The following is an 18,478-nucleotide window of genomic DNA, read 5'->3' on the forward strand; positions in this document are numbered from 1 at the left end:
ATGTGCCGTGTACCTTCTTGTTTTACTCTGAACAGCCATGGGAGGTGCGCATTACTTATCCCAATTTAACACACAGATGAGGAAACAGACTCAGAGAGGTTAGGTCACAAGTCCCAGATTGCACAGCCAGGAAGGGGCAGAGCCAGAGTCAAACCAGGTGTGTCTTCCTCAAAGCCCATGTTCTCTCCACCACCCTGAAGGTGGCCTCTCTGAGGTGCCCGGGCATCTGAGTCCTTCCCGAAGGGAACCCAAAGCCAGGTTGGCAGGGTCCTGCTCTGGTTCCCCAGTGCGAGGATGATCCAGAGCTCTGGTGCCTGCTGTTCTGTTTACTCTGTGTTTTCTCCACTTCTCCCCAAGCAAAACGACGGGCAGTTCACAGTCATCCAGCTGGTGGGCATGCTACGGGGCATCGCGGCCGGCATGAAGTACCTGGCAGACATGAACTACGTGCACCGTGACCTGGCCGCCCGCAACATCCTCGTCAACAGCAACCTGGTCTGCAAGGTGTCTGACTTCGGGCTCTCACGCTTTCTGGAGGACGATACCTCAGACCCCACCTACACCAGTGCCCTGGTAAGATGGAGGCAAGGACCACAGGAGTCATAGCGCTAGAGACAAGGGCATAAATGTCCATCTCTCCCTCCAGTACACTGTCACTGACCCCTGCTCGTGCCAAGCACCGTGCTGGGCCCTGGAGACACAGAGAGACATCCTGCCAGGAGCTCTCTTAGAGCTCCCAGGCTGGTGGGGAACACAGAAGTACAGCAGTGACAGGGCAATGAGCGAGGGCAACCGGCCTTGGAGGCAGAAGGTGGCTTGCCAGAGCGGGTGATACCTGAGCCGAGAGCCAGAAGGCCAGTAAAAATGTTCTCGGGGCAGGTCCTGGGCCTGGGATTCAGGCTGTAAGGGGAAGGCGGTGAGCACCAGTGCTGGAGAGGTGGGCAGGGCCAGATCTCTGAGGCCCTTGAACACCCAAACTCACTCCTGAAAACCGCTAGGGTTGTTGAAGGGTTTTAAATGGAAAGAAATAAGACACAAAGAGCTCAGAGCTGCCACTCAGGGGTGGGAAGCCTGCGGCCTTCTAGATCCTTGAGTGCGGCCTTTTGACTGAATCGAAATCTTACAGAACAAATCCTTTTATTAAAAGAGGTGTGGCAGAGAAAGATGAAGCTTTTCTTGCCTCCTTTGGTGCTTAAAAAAGAACAATCTTGAAATCAGAAGGCCACAGGTTCCCCACAGGCAATTAATTAGAGTGCTGTGCTGTGCTGTATGAGACCGGCCTCCTTGGTGGGGAGACATGAGGCACAGATGTGGGAGTAAGGAGAATGAACAGCTCTTTGGGAGCTAGGGAAAGTCTTTAGGGATGAGAAAGAGGTTTCCAGATGGTGGAGTGGAAAAAGGCACTTTATGTGGAGGGCACAGCATGTGCAAATGCCCAGGGGTCTGAAGCAGCACAGTGAGTTTGGGGAACAATGAGGTGCGTCATGAGATTGGTGCAGCACAGGGCACAGAGGGGGGAGTATTGAGAGAAGAGGCCAGGCAGTCAGCCTCCTACCCATAAACCCGCCCCTCTTCCCCCCAGGGGGGGAAGATCCCCATCCGCTGGACAGCCCCAGAAGCCATCCAGTACCGGAAGTTCACCTCAGCGAGCGATGTGTGGAGCTACGGCATCGTCATGTGGGAGGTGATGTCCTACGGGGAGCGGCCCTACTGGGACATGACCAACCAGGATGTAAGTCTCCAAGGGGGTGAGCCAGCCAGCTGGGGGAGGGGAAGAGGGGGACTCCTGGCCTTGTGCCAGTCTTCCAGGGCGAGGGAGATAGGCCTCTGAGATCGAGAGCCTGGCTGCCAGGGCAGCTCCCAGCCCGACGGTGCCTGATTGAAATGTCTGCACAGGACCCCGGACTCTGCAGGGGGAAGGGAGTAGGAAAGGCCACCTGCCCACAAATCAGCACATCTCCAGGATGCATGGACCTCGTGGTCAGCCCTGAATGAGACCATGTCCGCTCAGGTGTTTGCCACCTAATTGAGGGGCAAGACAACTATTCAAGGAAATGGATACAGTTATCAGGACCTTTTATGATCAGGTGCTAAGTTGGAGAAGGCAGAGGTCTAGCTGTAGGCATCGAGGCACGGGCAGCCAGGAAGTATCCACAAAACAGGTGGGCCTCAAATGGCAGAAGGACTTGGAGACGTGAGGGCTTCCATTTGCAAAGAACAGGCTGTGCAAAGGCTGTGCCCAGAGTGGGATAATGAGGGGTCATGCTGAAGAGTGTTTCAAAGTCAACCCAAGGGATTTCCATTAGCAAAAATGCAGACAGGGGGACTGGAAGAAGCTTCTTGAACAGGGAGGGTGACCCACAGTGGGAGCATGGAGGATGAATCTGAATCTGGCCGTGGTGGCAGGACAGATTGGACAGGTGTATCCAGGCTCCTTTCCGACAGAGGAACAGGTGGGGGTGGTGGAAGGGGGCTGTGGGGCCTGACAGGGGAGGTACCTCTTACCTGGGGCTGTAAATGGCGCTGAAATGGAGAATGTGGCCACCTGGGGTCAAGCAAGGGGCCAGAGAGGGGAGTCTTCAGGGCCATCAAAGCCAGGAGGGGCTCACAGATGGGAAAGCGAAAGGGCTAGTGGGGCAGGGCACAGGAGGGTCAGCCTGGTGGACCCTGGGGAGAGGCTACCTCAGGGTGCTAGATTTCCCTAGATTAGCAGAGGGTGGGGCAGGAACCCAGCAGCCAGGCCAGACTGAGGCTATAGATGGTAGGAACCCAGGTCGGACCCAACCGCCGGGCTGCGTCCAGGAAGTGCAGGTGGGTGCCACGGCAACCAAATAGGTCAGGCCTGCAATGCACTGGGGGCAAGATGGGCCTGACAGGGGGCAGATGCCCTCAGCCCACCCACACAATCCCACTCCGCACCTACATTGTCCCCAGGTAATCAATGCCATCGAGCAGGACTATCGGCTGCCGCCGCCCATGGACTGCCCGAGCGCCCTGCACCAGCTCATGCTGGACTGCTGGCAGAAGGACCGCAACCACCGGCCCAAGTTCGGCCAGATAGTCAACACGCTGGACAAGATGATCCGCAACCCCAACAGCCTCAAAGCCATGGCGCCCCTTTCCTCTGGGTACGGCCCCCGCTCCCTCCTACCTGTCAGCCCCGCCCCTCTTCTCTACGTAGGCCCCGCCCTGGCCCCGCCCCTCTCCTCCGTGTCAGCCCCGCCCCGGCCCCGCCCCTCTCCTCCGTGTCAACCCTGCCCTGGCAGGGCCCCTCTCTTTCGCTACCAGGCTCCGCCCAGCCGGCCCTTCCCCTTTCCCGCCAGGGCTGTCCCTGCTTCAGGCAGATGCCCTTCGCCACTGCAGCCTGGGATGGGGATGAACAAGACTAGTGTTTATTGGGCATCTGCCTTGCCTTGGGGGCGCAGGGGAGTGCAGGACACAGACTGTCCCGAGGAGAAGGACACACACCCTGTGGGTAGTAGAGAAGGCACCTTTTAAAGCATGGTCAGAGAGGACAGCAGTTAAGAAATATTACCAAAGGATCCCTAGCTACGCTCACACTCAAGCCTGGACCCTCCAACTTCCATTTCCATCCTCATCTCACACACACACACACACACACACACACACACACACACGCGCGTGCACAGATACAGTCCTATACACACAGATGAACACACAGTTCAGCACAACGCTCATGCTTGCTCACACACACACGATCTCACACACGGATACACACACAGTCTCGGGCTCTCACGTGTACACACCTCCGCAGGCACCTGCACATGCAGCCCCATTCAGAAGTTAGTACCCATCACACGCCCATATGTGCCCCCACATTGGGTCAGCGTTCCCATGCCCAAGAGACGGGCTCAGCCCGAGGGGCATCAGCTCAGGTACCCCCATGCTTCCTTTCTCCCCAAGGCCCCGGGGCAGCTCCCCCGGGCTGCAGCTCACCATTGCCTTCCTTGAAGGGCTGTCACAGGTCACACTGTTGGCATTGCACACGCTCATTCTCCAGGACCCACAATCCCACAGGGTTTCCGAGGGCAGTCCAGCCAGGTGTCCTCAGGATCTAGGGCTGGCTGTAGCCAGAGATTCCATGGGCCAAAGTCCTTCCTCCACCAGGTTCTTGTGGCCAAGAGATCCTCATGCTGGCCCCTGCCTGTCACTCCTCACCGTGACCCTACATCAGCCACTCCTGAGACTCCGGATAAGGTCACTGAGGGCTTTTAACCTCGTGAGAGTCATTTCACCACTTGCCAGCCAGGAAGTCATTCCCATAGCACCACCAGCCTGAGCTGGACTTCGGAGATGCAGTCCCCAGGGTCAGCCTCCTGTAGCACAAACCAGGGCAGAGAAGGATGGAGAATGGCACAGGGGGAGGGAACAATGAATAACTAGTGCGGTTAGTCCAGCTGAAATCCCTCCTCCTGAAACTAAGAAACATGGCAAGTGTCTTCCCCTCCCGGCTCCTGTAGGCCTGCCTCTCAGCACCCCCTGCAGGGCCTTCCATAGACCTCCCGGGTGGCCCCGGCTGTGAGACCTGCCCACACTCCCACTCTCACATGCTCACACCTACAGGCGCGCACGTCCCACAGGCTCAAACTCATGCCCGCACTCAGGCCGAGTGTCCACGCACGTACTTACCCGCATACCTCCTGCAAGCATGTGCCCTGACCATCTCTGTCACCCCCGGCCCCCACCAGCATTAACCTGCCGCTGCTGGACCGCACGATCCCCGACTACACCAGCTTTAACACGGTGGACGAGTGGCTGGAGGCCATAAAGATGGGGCAGTACAAGGAGAGCTTCGCCAACGCCGGCTTCACCTCCTTCGACGTCGTGTCTCAGATGATGATGGAGTAAGTGCCCCTCCTCCCCCCCACCCCACCGGCCAAGTGGGGCGCTCTGGAGGGTGAGAAATAGTGTTCCAGCGGGGATGTGGGGACCACGGGGCAAGAAAGGCAACTTTGGAGTCACATCCAGACTGACGCCCAGATCCGCCTGCCACCTGCTGGCTCTGTGACCTTGGGCAAATCATCTTCAGTTTTCTCATCTGTAAACTGGGGATTAGTAGGAAGGTCGAAGGAGATATAAAGGAAGTGGGTACTTAGTAAATGCAAGTTGCCTTGCCCTGCCCCGTAGCAGGGGAGAGAAGGGCATCTCAGTGCCCTGACTCCTAGTCGGGTGCTCTCCACCTCAGCACAGTCACTCACTCCAGCTTCGGCCTCCCACCCACTCCCCATCCCAGCACCCCCTCCCTCACTACCTTCAGCACGAACCCCCGGGGAAGCCCAGGCAGCTCTCGACCAGGCACAGAGCCCCCCGACCCTCACATCTCCCTAACACATGTGCTTCTCTCCCAAAGGGACATTCTCCGGGTTGGGGTCACTTTGGCTGGCCACCAGAAAAAAATCCTGAACAGTATCCAGGTGATGCGGGCACAGATGAACCAGATTCAGTCTGTGGAGGTTTGACACTCACCTGCCTCGGCTCACCTCTTCCTCCAGGCCCCGCCCCCTCCGCCCCCCACGCCGGCCCTCCTGGTGCTCGTCCACCCCAGGGTCAGCCACCTGCCAGGAGGCCACAGGCAACAGGAAGAACCAAGCAGCGCTCCAGCCACTAGACGTCACCAAGAACACGTGCAACTCAAACGACAGAAAAAAGGGAATTGGGAAAAAAGAAACTAGATCCTGGGAGGGGGTGGGAATACAAGGAATAATCTTTCAAGAGGATTCTCGTAAGGAAAGCGATGACCGTTCTTGGGGGGAAAGAAAGGGCTTGGGAGATTCGTGCGATTCGTCCACTCAGAGACCAAAAGCAGTTTCTCTCCAACTCCCTCTGGGAAGGTGACCTGGCTAGAGCCAAGAAACACTTTCAGGAAAACAAATGTGAAGGGGAGAGACGGGGCCACCCTTCTCTCCTGTCCCTGGCTGCTCCTACAGGCCTCCATCCACAGCCAAGCGCCAGGAGGATGGGGCAGGCGGACAGGCAGCCCCGGGAACCCCTCTGGGAAAATCCATTCCCGCTGCCACTGGGCAAACAGAAGCATTTTTCTGTCTTTGGAGAATATTTTAGAAACTCCAGTGAAAGAGACCGTTTCTCCTGTCGGCTCATGGGGATGAAAAGGGGCTTTTGTCCTCCTGGTCAGGGAGAACACGGGGACACCAGAAAGGCCAGCCTTCCTGAGGATGGCCCCCTGGGTCTGCAGCCTCACGTACATATCACGCGCACAGCCCGGCGGCCCCAACCCGCCCGGCGCCCGCTCCCGCCAGCCCCCACCTCGAGGGCTGAAGCTGCAGTGACTGCCGTCAGCTACGACTGCCACTGAGAAGGGTTGATCCTGCATCTGGGTTTGTTTACAGCGATTCGAGAACTCGGGGTATTTTGGTCAGGGGTGGTTTTGGTTTGGGGGGTTTGTTTGTTGGGGTTTTTTTTATGACAATGAAGTGACACTTTGACATTTCCTACCTTTTGAGGACTTGATCCTTCTCCAGGAAGAAGGTGCTTTCTGCTTATTGACTTAGGCAATACACCAAGGGCGAGATTTTATATGCACATTTCTGGATTTTTTATATGGTTTTCATTGACACCCTTCCCTCCTCCCACCTGCCACCAGGCCTCACCAAAGCCAACTGCCACGGGGCCATCTGGGCCCTTCAGAGACTTGAGTGAGATTTGGGTGGGCAGGGGGAGGTGCATCCCACTCCAGGACTGTTTATGAAAGTGACAGATTGCGGAGGAAGTGGGCCCTGAGGCCGCAGGGCTGGAAGTCCTCGCCCACTTCCCCACTCGCCTGCCCTGACCTATCTAGTACTTCCCAGGCAAACAGGCCCCTTTGGGGTTCCTGCGTGCCCTCAGATGGCCAAACCCCAGTTCTGCCTCCAGGAGCCTAAACCAGGCTGCACTGGAGGCCAGGACCCGGATCATTCACTGTGATAGCCCAGCCCTCCAGAGGGTGCCCCCAGAGACGTGGGCAGGCATGCTCCTTCCTTCCCCGGGGAGAAAGCGTGTGATTTCTCTCCCACCTCCTTCCCTCCACCAGAACTTCGCCAGGTCTGAAGGTCTTGGCCGTGGGGAAACCATCCGCCAAGAGGTCCGGCCTCAGACTCCCTCCTGTGAGCAAATGCAGGCACCTGAGCAGAACAATCGGTTAGTGAATTGAATGGAAATAAACGCTTTAGTTACAAAACAACCCTGTTCTCTGTAAGTTCCAAGAGAGACCCTGGCACCCTTGGGACGTGCCGACTGACCTATAACAGTCTTCCACGTGACCCTTCCTCCCTCAGGATTCTAGAAGGCTCAGGGCACATGGAGGACGACAGTTCCATGTGGCCTTTCCAGCTCTGGCTTGTCAAAAGCACAGGCAACGAAAGAAGCAAACCGAAAGTGGCTCAGAACTCGGCAGCGGATGCCCTGGGACTCAGGGTGAGCCACTGCCGGTACCTCAGGAGCAGGGAGTCCCAGGGGTGTACTCGGCACACCTGGGCCAGAGGAACGGGGCTCCCCGCACCAGGTGAGCTGTGATGGTGGGGTGTGAGGACCCCAAAGTGCCCAGAGGCCTCCGGTCGGAGCACAGGTATGATCGCCTTTTCCGGGCCAGCTCTGATGTTCTCCGTGCAGACGGGCTCCTACTCACACGTGGAAATCAGGACTCTGTGCGGCAGGAGCAGGCGGGTGCTGTGGATATCAAGTCTGGGCGAGGCGGGGAACCAGGGGCGCCGCCCCGCGGGACCTTCCCCTTTGTCCACGGAGCCTCTTCGAGGAGACTGACCAGTGGGAAAGGTTCAGGCTGCAGGCAGCCAGCTAGAGGCACCACGGTCCCAGCGAGCGTCCAGCAGGGACCAGCCTGTCGTCTGTCGCTCGCCTGCTCTGAGGGCCTGAGAGGCAGAGGGAAGGAAGGGATTAGAGCAGGGGGAGCCACAGGGAAAGCATTGGCAGATTTCCCACAAACTGGCCGGCAGTGGCCCACCGGCCATCACTGTGTGCCCCAAAGGTGCCCAGCGCGGGTGGCAGCTGTCCCGGCACACAAGGTCACCTTCTGGCAGGAGCCGCCCTGATGCTCTTTAGATTAGCTCGTTCTCCCCAGCCCGCCCCGCCATGCTCCAAGCCCCCCACGGAGCTGGCAGTCAGTGCTTCCTGTCAGATGGCTTCCTGTTCTAAGCCTCTGGTGTCCGCTAGCCAGCACGCCTGCCTGTCCACCCTCCGGGGCCCGGGGTCCTCAGTGGCCCTGGGCCCGCACCTGCCTGCTTCCCAGAGTACGGGTGCTACCCAGACCTCTGTGCCTCCACTTCAGGGCAACAGACAGACGTCACTGTGACTGTCCCAGGGCTACAGGTGCTGTCCGCATTTCCCACTCGCCACCCCATCCCTGCTGCTGGGACAGGACCCCCAACCCAACCTCTTGCCTGCTGCTCGGCGGGGAGTGGCAGGCCACGCTGCCAAGCGCCTTCCACTTACGCCACCCGCTCGCCCGGGCACACAGCTCTGAGCCGCCGCTGCCTGGTTACTAATCCCTTCCTGGCTCAACCTCCCCGAGTGCCAGCCTCCACCTGCCCAGCAGCGTCAGAGGCGTTTCCGGCTGCACTGCCCACAGTCGGTGCTGGGGGAAAGAAAGCTGCCCTGTGAGCCAGGCCAGGGCGCCGTGGAAATGGGGACCAGCTGCTCTGGGAGGGTGTGACTGGCAGAGCTGGGCAGTGCCAGGCTGGGTGGGACAGAACCAGGCCACCCACCCACGGCCCTGCTGCTCCAGAAGCCCCCAACATGGGTCACTACTGATGATCAGCAGGCCTCTCCCTGGGGGTGACATTCGAAATCCCCATCAACTGGGAAGACACCGGCAGACCAATCAGGGTAGGCAACGGCCTCGGTGCTGCGCCAAAGGCCTCAGAGCAGGCGCTAGAGCGGTGGGGACCGTGGGGGACACTTAAGGGCTCGGAGCAGTGGGGTTTACTAACTGGCGGTGGCTCTTGCTCAGATAGCATCAGCCGGACTTTCCCCATCATTTCTAGCTGGTCCCCACACTGCCACCATCCCAGGGCCTCTCTGCCACCCCTTGTGAGCAGGCCCTAGTCTCGCGTCACTCTCCAATGGGGCTCATCTTCGGGAGGCTGGGAGCCCCCACCCCTTCCTCAAGCCTGGCTGAGGCACAGGAAGGCCCCTGGCCCCAGACCACAACCTGCCCCAGCGCTGGGCCCTGGGCTTCTGGCGGCTCTTTCCTCGGCCCCTGTAGTTCCAATATGGTACCAAAGGCTGGCAGTCTCTTACCAGGGAAAATACTGTAAATGCATTCAAAGGACAGGATGCCACATGATGCTAGGGAAATGCACCCCAACCCGGGGTGGCAGCCTTCTCCTGTCACTAGAGACGTGGATCTGGGGACACATGTCCCCTCACTGAGCTCAGGTGAGGGGACCTGAGCTCTGGGGACCCCTCAGGTCCCCATCTGTAAAATGAGAGTGTTGGACTGGGTTAGCCCGGCTGTGCAGAACACTTTATACACTCGGTCTTGTGTGGAGGGCCTATTCCCCCGGTATATACGGGGAAACTGAGGCTCTGGGCGTGAAGTAGTTTGCTCGGCCAGGAAGGAGCAGCGCAAGCCCATGAGCTTTGGTTTATCGGCTTCTAATGCCCACCCTGCCATGCTCAGTTAGATGACAGCAAGCACGTGGTGTCTGAGGCTGCCTGGCAAGAGAAGGGAAAGTGCAAATGGGCTGCGGCTGTCAGGGAGGGCTTCATGGAGGAGGCTGTCTTGAAAATAACAGAGGTCGAGAGAAAAGTCATTCCAAGAGGCAGCAGCCAGAATGGTCCAACACCATGAGCAGTTGTGTTGGACGGGCCAGAGGAAGGGGGGAAGTGAGGGCTGACATACGGGAAAGTTGAGGCAGTTTGGACATGATGTACAGTCCAGCCACAGCAGGTTCTTGAGCAGAAGAGTAGCAGAGTGAGTATCAGGCTCTGGGAGAAGGAGTCAGTTCCGCCATCGGATGGGGCAGGACGCCTCCCTGCTACCCCGTCCCCCTAGAGCAGCCCTCACTTACTCCAGGGTAATCCAGGCCCTGCTGCTTTCTGTCCCTTCCTCACCAGCCCAGATAATCCGAACAGTCACTCCAGCTGCTTGGATCAGCAGGGACTGATTTGTGCCACCTAATTCTTAATTCAGCTGACATCCACCCCCATTTCCTCCAGGCTCTCGAGGGGTGGCCGATGATGGGGGGAGAGGGCTGCCAGGCACTGAGAGAGCTGGGCTGGGGGCTGTGAAGGTGGGCATGAAAAACTCAGGAAGCTCATTTCTGCCCAGTCACCCCAGCCCTGGAGAGATCACCCAGACGTGATGGAAGCGGTTTGGGGTCTTGTCTTTTCCAATAGCGTGTTATCCTGGGGAACCCCAGAGGGAAGTTTAGGGAGCCCCACTGTGCTGTGTGATGCTACACATGCATCACTGCGCCACCAGCCTTACCCAGCCTCTGGCAAAATGGCTCCTGCCATAAAACTTAAGGTGGAGAATGGCCTCGAAGCCGGCCAGCTTGCCCTGCAGGGAAAGCAAGGCCGGAGAGTTGGTCACAGGAAAGGACTTGGCCTTTGCCACCTAACAGGAAGACAGTGGGCTCAGGGCGTACCCCATGGTAGGCTGGTCTCAGGAGGTTGGAGTCACAGGGATTGCAACAACGGCTGAACGCTTACCATATGCCAGGTGCCAAAGTATTATCCTCCCCACCTTACAAGTGAGGAAACGGATTCCCAGGGCTGATTCCTAGAGGATTCCAACCAGGCCATCGCCTGCGGCCCTCCTTCCTTCTCACCTCCCAGGATTCCTCAAAGTCTGTGCCATTGCTCACCTGTGTCAGAGTCTCCTGGGCTATGTATTGCTTAACTCACAGATTCCCGGGCTCCACCCCGGGCCCCTACACCACAATCCCTGAGGTTGGGCCCAGGAGTCTCCATTTTTGACAGACTCCTCCAGGAAACTCCCCACTCAGCTCCCCTGCAACAAACAGCCCTGCAGAGACAGTGTCTGCAGAGACAGGGTCTGGAGGAGACAGGATTAGGAGAAAGCAGGACATCGCCAGATAAGATGCCCAAACTCAGACACAGATTAGGACCCGTGAAGTGGGCGCCAGGGCTGACCCTCAGGAATGTGCTCAGACTGAGCTAAGCTTTCAAGAAAATGAAAAAGACCCCCAGACCCAGAGTCTGTCTAAGTTTAGCTTCGCAGCATGAAGGCTGCCTCGGGAAAGCTGATATAAGAAGGAGAAGGAACTTAATACTTCAGAGGGGCCCAGCAGCCCACCCAGGACCACCCTCTGGAGACCCCACAGACCCCAAGACTGTGGTCCAGCCCTGCTCACTCAACACCTGGCCAGGTGGGCCAGGCACAGGCAGGGTGGGGCTTCTAGCTGGACCTGGAGCTACAGATGCCCCCGCCACCACCAACCCAGCTACCGAGACTAAGACACAGCTTTCTCTGGAGGAGGAAGAGGGAGCGAAGGCCCCTGTCTCTGCTCAGCGTCTAACAGCCCCTGTTGGAGGAGGGGACTCTAAACATTCGGAGCAGGAGAAAGAGGAGGGAGGGAGGTCAGGAAACATCTTAGAGGAAGTCAGAGCCAGGACCACTCTGGGGGCCCCGCAGAGACTGCAAGAGTCAAGAATTCTAACATTCCAAGATTCTAAGATTGCAAAGCCCCATAATTCTAAGATTCCAGTGGGAGGATTCCATGTTTTGAAGATGCCATCCTATATGAGTCTATGCTGCTAGTTCTTGAAATTTCAAGTCCCATTTTTTGTCACTGGTCCCCAAACCTGAGGACTCTAGCATTAAAAAAGCACAAAGAGAGAGCCAGAAAGAGAGAGAGAAAGAGATGGAGAGGGAGCAGCTAAAAATACGAAGAACAGCTCCATCCTTCCAATCTGAGTTACAGACGGACCTTGGCAAGAGCCAAAGACCCTCCTTTTGAGTGCGATGCAGAATTTTTCTCCCCGTAGAGTAGCGGAATTGCATGCTCAGGCCTTCCGGGGCGCGAGGACGGGGCACCGGCTGCTCCAAGCTGCCGCTGAGCAAAAAGCCCCGTGCAGGCCACAGTGCCCACTGGCTGGTGGGCTCTGACAGCTCTGCTGGGGACCCAAGCAGGGCCCGCCCCCCGGCTCAGTTCGGGGAGGGACTCCTCTCCCCTCCCCCCAGAGAGGAAGCTGTAGGGCCAGGAGTTTGCCTTGGCAGACCCCGGCTGAGGACTATTCCCCAAGCAGACCACCTTCCTGTTCCGAGCCAGCGTCTTAACACTGGACAAGCGTAGGGTCTCACTGCAAACCCCAGAGTCAGGTGCCTTCCCTGTGACACTCGGGACGCAGCATCCATGGCCGCACTGCCCCTGCCCCTCTCCAAGGACCCCCTCAGCCTTTCCAGCTTTAGCCACTGCTCCCTGGGGCTGGGAGGCCGGCTGAGGAGGCCTGTAGGTCACTCAGCGTTCAGCCTGGCTGCTTTCCCCCCATGGACAGCGACTCTGACAGCGGGGCCGCCAAGTCGAGCCTCTGAGACTGACCCGGGGGGGGGGGGCCTGGCAGGGACATTCACTCAAAACCAGCCTCTTTGGACTCCGGAGAAGAGCAATTGGTCACGCCCAGCCCCAGGCCATAATCACAGCTGCTATTTCTTGAGTGCCAACAATGTGCCAGGCACTGTGCTCACCTTTGTATATGAAGTGTCTTGCTTAATCCTCACACCACGCGCTGTGAGACAGGTACAGCGGTCACTCCCATTCCACAGACTGGGAAACTCAGAGACGTGACGTGGTGGCTCTCCCAGGTCACACAGCACCCACCCTCTTAATCACTATGCTATGCTGCTACCAGTGGTTCCCACTCAGCCCCCGCTACTGTCAGATCCTTTGCCAGTCAAATCCCAGACCCCCGGGCGGCGCTCTGACACCCTCTCTGAGCGTGGCCCCCTGGAGCTGCTGTCAGAGCCACAGGTGGTGGAGTGAGCACTGGGCTCCCCTCGAGGCGTCCACCCCAGCCCGGGCTGTGCAGGACAGAGCTCTCCGCCAGGGGGTTTCACAGAACCCTGTTTCCTCTGGTCATACACTTGGGTTTTCCTGACAATGTTGGGGGGTCAGGGAGTGACGCACTGGGGTTCGATGGCCGTGCGTCAAACCCAGCTCCTCCAGGCCCCCCACTGCTGTGGCCAAGGAAATCTCACCAGCTGTGTCCAAGATCAACCTGACCCTGTTACTCCAATGCCTTTGTAGGAGTATTTTTAGCAGAATTTTTTTTCCAAAATAAATGTGAATTGTAAAAATTATCACTTGGGCTCAGTTCTTTTTTTTTCCCCAAGGTTCCCCCGAGAACACATAGGAGCAGAGTTCTGAAGCATGGCCAGGAGTTTTCCGGGGCTGAGATTAGAGCCAGGGCCAGGGCTGAGGTTGAGGTTGGGGCTGGGGCAGGGACTTGGCCAGGGCTGGGCTGGGGTGTTGAAATCTAGCAAAGCTCCCAAGTGTTCTAAGAACGCTCAGTCGTGTTTAAGAGTCTGAGCTCTGCCGCCAGAGGTCCTGGGGTTCGTATCCCAACTCTGCCATTGGAGAGGTCACCTGACTGTTCTAAGCCTCATCTTTGCGTCTGTAAAACAGGGGCAATAACATCTGACTCCCGGAGCGTGGGCGAGGGGTGAATGAGATGAAATCGTGAAGGCCTTAGCACCCACGACGTTAGCGCTGTTCTTTGCTGGGCAGGAAGGCTGCGATGGCGGGCCCCTCATCTGTCACACTCCGCTGTGTCTCCACTACCCAGACAAAGCCTGACTCATGCTAGACACTCAGTAAGTGTTTGTCAAATAGACGTCACGGACATTTGGGAAGGGTCCCACCGTCAAATACCTTTGGCAAATTCTGGAATAAGGCAAGTGAACCAGATTTCTTTATTTCAGGACGTTGCAGAGCTTTAAACACACTAACGGTGCGATGTGGGTCTCTAAAACGGTGTTGTTATTTCAAGCTTCCCCTGCAAGGGGAGCAGCTCACGGGACCAGTGTCCCTGGGAACTTGCTTGGGTAATGCTCTGGTGGTTAGAGGTAGAGCTGAGGCTGGGGTTGAAGTTGGGCCTGGAAGGCACGATGGCCTAGAGGTCAAAGGAGGATGGGATCCGGGAGGCTGTCCTCCAATTTGCTCACTCACTCATTCAAAAAGTCCTTACTGAACTCCTGCTACATGAAAGGCGCTGCATTAGGTACCATGGGGGAAACAGAAATCACTCCTGCGCTTGAGAAGTTATCAGGGCCTCTGGGACATTTCACTGCCCGTGAATCGGGCACCCACGGTGTGCCAGACGCTAGGCTGGTTCTCCAAATGCTGCAGTGAATCGGACACGTGCCCACCCTCCTGGAAGTCCTCAGTCAGTGGGAGGTATGGGGTCGTTACAACTCAAGGTGACGTGTGCAACACTCAAAGTGCCTATGGCTCCCAGCAAGGGTGCAATGAACCCGGAATGGGTGCTGAGTGGGGTTCCAAAGCATGACTAGGAGTTTTCCAGGAAGCTAAGGATGGAGATAGCACTCCAAGTAGAGGGGACAGTGGATACAAAGGTATGAAGTCAAACACTGACATAATACCTTTTGTGAATTACTCTGTGCTACGGTCTGAACGTCCCTCCAAAGTCGTGTGTTGAGACTTAATCAGCAACATGATAATATTTAGAGGTGGGGTCTTTAGGAGGTGGCGGGGCCTTGAGGGCAGAGCCTGGTGAGTGGGATCGAGCCCCTTGTGCAAGGGCTTCACACGGCGGTCGGCTGGCTGGCTCTTCGGCTCCTCCACCACGCGAGGACATGGCATTTGTCCCCTTCTGCCCTTCTGTCCCTTCTGTCACATGAGGTCACCTAGACAATGCCATCTGGGAGGAACAGGCCTTCACCAGTCCCCAAACCTGCTGGTGCCTCAACCTTGGACTTCCCAGCCTCCAGAACTGTGAGAAATAAATCCCTGTTCTTTATTACAGGTTACCAGTCTCAGGTGTTTTGTTATAGCAGCAGGAACGGACTAAGACACCCGTGAGTAATATCGATGCGCACAGGGCCACCACATTAAAAATAACACATGATGGCCGGGCGCGATGGCTCACGCCTGTAATCCTAACACTCTGGGAGACTGAGGCGGGAGGATTGCTTGAGCTCAGGAGTTCGAGACCAGCCTCAGCAAGAGCAAGACCCCATCTCTACTAAAAATAGAAAGAAATTAGCCAAACAACTAAAAATAGAAAAAATTATCTGGGCATGGTGGCACGTGCCTGTAGTCCCAGCTACCGGGGAGGCTGAAGCAGGAGGATGGCTTGAACCCAGGAGTTTGAGGTTGCTGTGAGCTAGGCTGACGCCACGGCACTCTAGCCTAGGCAACAGAATGAGACTCCGTCTCAAAAAAAAATAATAATACATGACCTTTACAGTAGTTTGTAAAGCAGCCTGGCAAGGCCGCCAGATCCCAAGGGGAGGCGAGTCCAGGAGAGCTTGCAGCGAGGCCGACTGGGTCAGGCACAGCATGGTCGGCCCAGCTTGCCAGCTCCAGGCCTTCCTGGTTGTCCTGGGGCCTCGGACCTACCACCAAGGATGACTTGGGTCTCCTGGCCCGGTTCCTCTGAGAAGTCTGGATCCCCTTCCTGGCTTCACCTCCCCTACTCTGAGACTCTCCTGCCCACTCTGAGATCCAGGACAACCTCAGGGGGGTCTGCTCCCAGCTCAGGGACACTGAGACACTGACCCAGGTCCCCCAGCTCCCAGCTCCCTCACCAAACCCTAGTGGCTCCTCCCTGCCCTCTTCTCACTCTGCTTTCCCACCCGGGGGACAGCTGAGACCAGTCTCTGCCCCTCCTGGCACTGTATGGGCGCCCACAGGCTCAGTCATTTCTCAGAGACAGGGTGTTATCGCTGCTGCGAAAGATGTCATCAAGGAGAAAAAGAGAAACAAGGGAGGGGCTTTCCCCATGGTCTCTGGCTGGGTAGGTCACAGTGGCTGCGGAGACGCCCACCCCTGTGCCACTTAGAAATGCTCCGCCCCTCCCCCACACGCTCCTCTGCAGATCCCATCAGACCAAAGCGTCTGCCCGGACCAGCCCTGCCCCTGAAACCCTGATGACACAGCGCAGGGCGTGCTGGGCCCACCAGCGCCCACCCGTGTGGGCACCCCTCCCCTGCTGCCCCCTGGATGGCACGAGGGTAAAATTGAGACTCTTCTGCTACCACTGCGGCTGCCACAGCCCCTCCCTGTCCCTGGTGACTGTGGGTCCCCAGGCAGCAGGAAGTTCACACGTGCTCATTGGTAAGCGACTCTCACAGCACACACATTCGTGCCGTCAGCTACACGCAGACACACGTTCACACACAAAGCCCTAACATCCCTCCCACCGCTCATTCACGCACACACACAGACACACAGACCAGGCTCGTGCTCAAACTCAGCCCCACACGCTGGTCACACACTCACCCCGCGTCGTAACAGCAGAGAAGGTCCCTGGCACACTTCACTCTGCCAGGCTTCGTGGGCGAGCTCTGCGTGTGCCGTCCTGCTCAGTCCTCAAACCTGTGCTGCGCAGGTATCTGTGGCGAAAGATCTGGTTTGTTTTCCTTTTCTTTTTTTTTCAGTCTCCAACCTGTTGAGGATCTGATATGTGGTCCGACTGTGACATCAACACCCGAACTTGTCCAAAACCCAAACCCTGTTCCACAAGACCGGTCCCCCAATCACATGCTCAGACACCATGGCAATGTCAAGATGCCATAAAAGGTTCCAAAATCCCTGTGCCTATCTCATTGCAGACCAGTAGCAAACAGTCCTAGGACAGGAACCAGTCCTGTCTATATTTTGAGTAGCACTTTCCTAAAAGACCTCAGAAAGTGGACAACAGTCCTTATCCCCATCTCACAGGTGAGAAAACTGAGGTACAGCATTTTGAAGAAACTGCCCACGGTTACATAGTTAGTAAGGACAGGAGCCAGGCAGCCTGCTCCCAAAACTATGCTCTAAACTATGCTCTAAAACTCCAAAACACAGAGTTCTACTCACATACACGGCAGAAGACACACACCTACAAATACAAAAACAGACAAGTACTCTAGACGCACGCATGCACAGACAGGCACGCTTGCACAGACAGGCACGTATGCGTCCGCTACAGTGAACACAAATGAATGCACACAGAAATGCAGGCACAAGCATGCAGATGTGTCTGCTTTGCTGATCAATAGGTCCCCAGTGCCAGCACCGTGCCTGACACACAGTAGGCACTTAGCGAATATTTCTGAATAAATCAGTACCCTTGTGCCCCCTCCTGTCCCTATCCACAAGACACACAAACACATGTGTATGGGCTGTCATACATGGAGAGACTAAAGCTGCAGGCTAAGAGCACAGTCTTTGGGTTCAGGTAGAAAACAGTTCAAATCCTGTCTCCACCATTAATGCTGTGTGACACAGGGAAGTCGCTGCACCTCTCTGAGACTCAATGTCATTGTCTAGAGAATGGAGATCAGTTCACTATTTACTGAGCAAATATTTACTGACTGCCTGCATGTGATGGTCAGTTCACCGGGTGCTGGGAACAGAGCAGTGAACGAAACAGACAAAAGCGCCTGCCCACATGGAGCCCCGGTCCTCGTGGGGGCAGACAGGCACTTAAACAATTGAACGCAATGTCTTAGGTGGGGATGAAGCCATGAAAAATTTGGTGGGAAAGGGCTTTGGGGGGTTGGTTTTTGAGGGGAGTTGCAATTTTAAAATAGAGCGATTGGACACAGAAAAGCACATAATCCAAGATCCCATGTGTATGAAGAACAAGAACAGTCAATCAATGGCGACAGAATTCACAGAGGACTCACTTCAGGGGAAGTGCGGAAGGGGACCTTACAGAGGGCTGGGAATGTCCTGCTTCTTCACCTAGGCGGTGGTCACGGCATATGTAAAAAAAATCATCAAGTGTAAATATTGGTGCACGGTAGGTGCTTTTGCATGTTATCCCTCAATTTACAAACTTAGCGTGGCCAGGGAAGGCCTCCTGAGATGACTTCTGAGTACAGAAAGAGCTGAGGGTGGGGGCGTAGGTGAGTAGCTCACCAGGAAGCATGTCCCAGGCAGAAGGGACAGCAGGGCAAAGGCCCTGTGGCCAGAGCATGCCCAGGATGCTCAAGGGACAGCAAGGAGGCCAAGGTATCTGCAGCAGGAAAAGTGAGGGGGAGAGTGGGGCGAGCCAGGGTCCTCTGCGGGCCATGAGCGGGACTCGGACTTTTCTCCACATGAGACGGAAGCTTGTGGAGTGTCTGAGAACACAGGTGCCGTGATCTGACTTTTAAAAGCATCACCCGGATTGCCGTGTACTACGGTGGTGACAGGGTGTATCAGTCAGCGTTCTCCAGAGAAACAGAACCAGTAGGATATGTATTAAAAGATTTATTTCAAGGAATTGACTTTCCGTGTTTGGCTAGCAAATCCCAGATCTGTAGGGCAGA

General features: G+C 56.6%; 1 protein-coding gene across 3 annotated transcripts in view; it reads left to right on the top strand.

Annotated features, from left to right (window-relative positions):
• Positions 1–6,473, top strand: part of EPHB2 (EPH receptor B2) — a 180,320-nt gene extending 173,847 nt beyond the window's left edge. The window contains exons 12-17 of one of the 3 annotated variants that reach the window (XM_012650869.1): positions 358–573; positions 1,583–1,732; positions 2,935–3,128; positions 4,710–4,865; positions 5,372–5,474; positions 5,567–6,471. In XM_012650869.1, coding sequence (XP_012506323.1) covers positions 358–573; positions 1,583–1,732; positions 2,935–3,128; positions 4,710–4,865; positions 5,372–5,474; positions 5,567–5,629 — 882 coding nt within the window. In that variant the 3' untranslated portion in view covers positions 5,630–6,471. Of the gene's footprint in view, positions 1–357; positions 574–1,582; positions 1,733–2,934; positions 3,129–4,709; positions 4,866–5,371 lie in introns of all 3 variants that reach the window. The other 2 variants (XM_012650871.1, XM_012650870.1) reach the window with 2 other exon arrangements.
• The last annotated feature ends 12,005 nt before the right edge of the window (positions 6,474–18,478 follow it).

The sequence above is a fragment of the Propithecus coquereli genome, unplaced genomic scaffold (genome assembly GCF_000956105.1).
Source record: "Propithecus coquereli isolate 6110/MARCELLA unplaced genomic scaffold, Pcoq_1.0 Scaffold341, whole genome shotgun sequence".
In the NCBI taxonomy this organism is placed as follows: domain Eukaryota; kingdom Metazoa; phylum Chordata; class Mammalia; order Primates; family Indriidae; genus Propithecus; species Propithecus coquereli.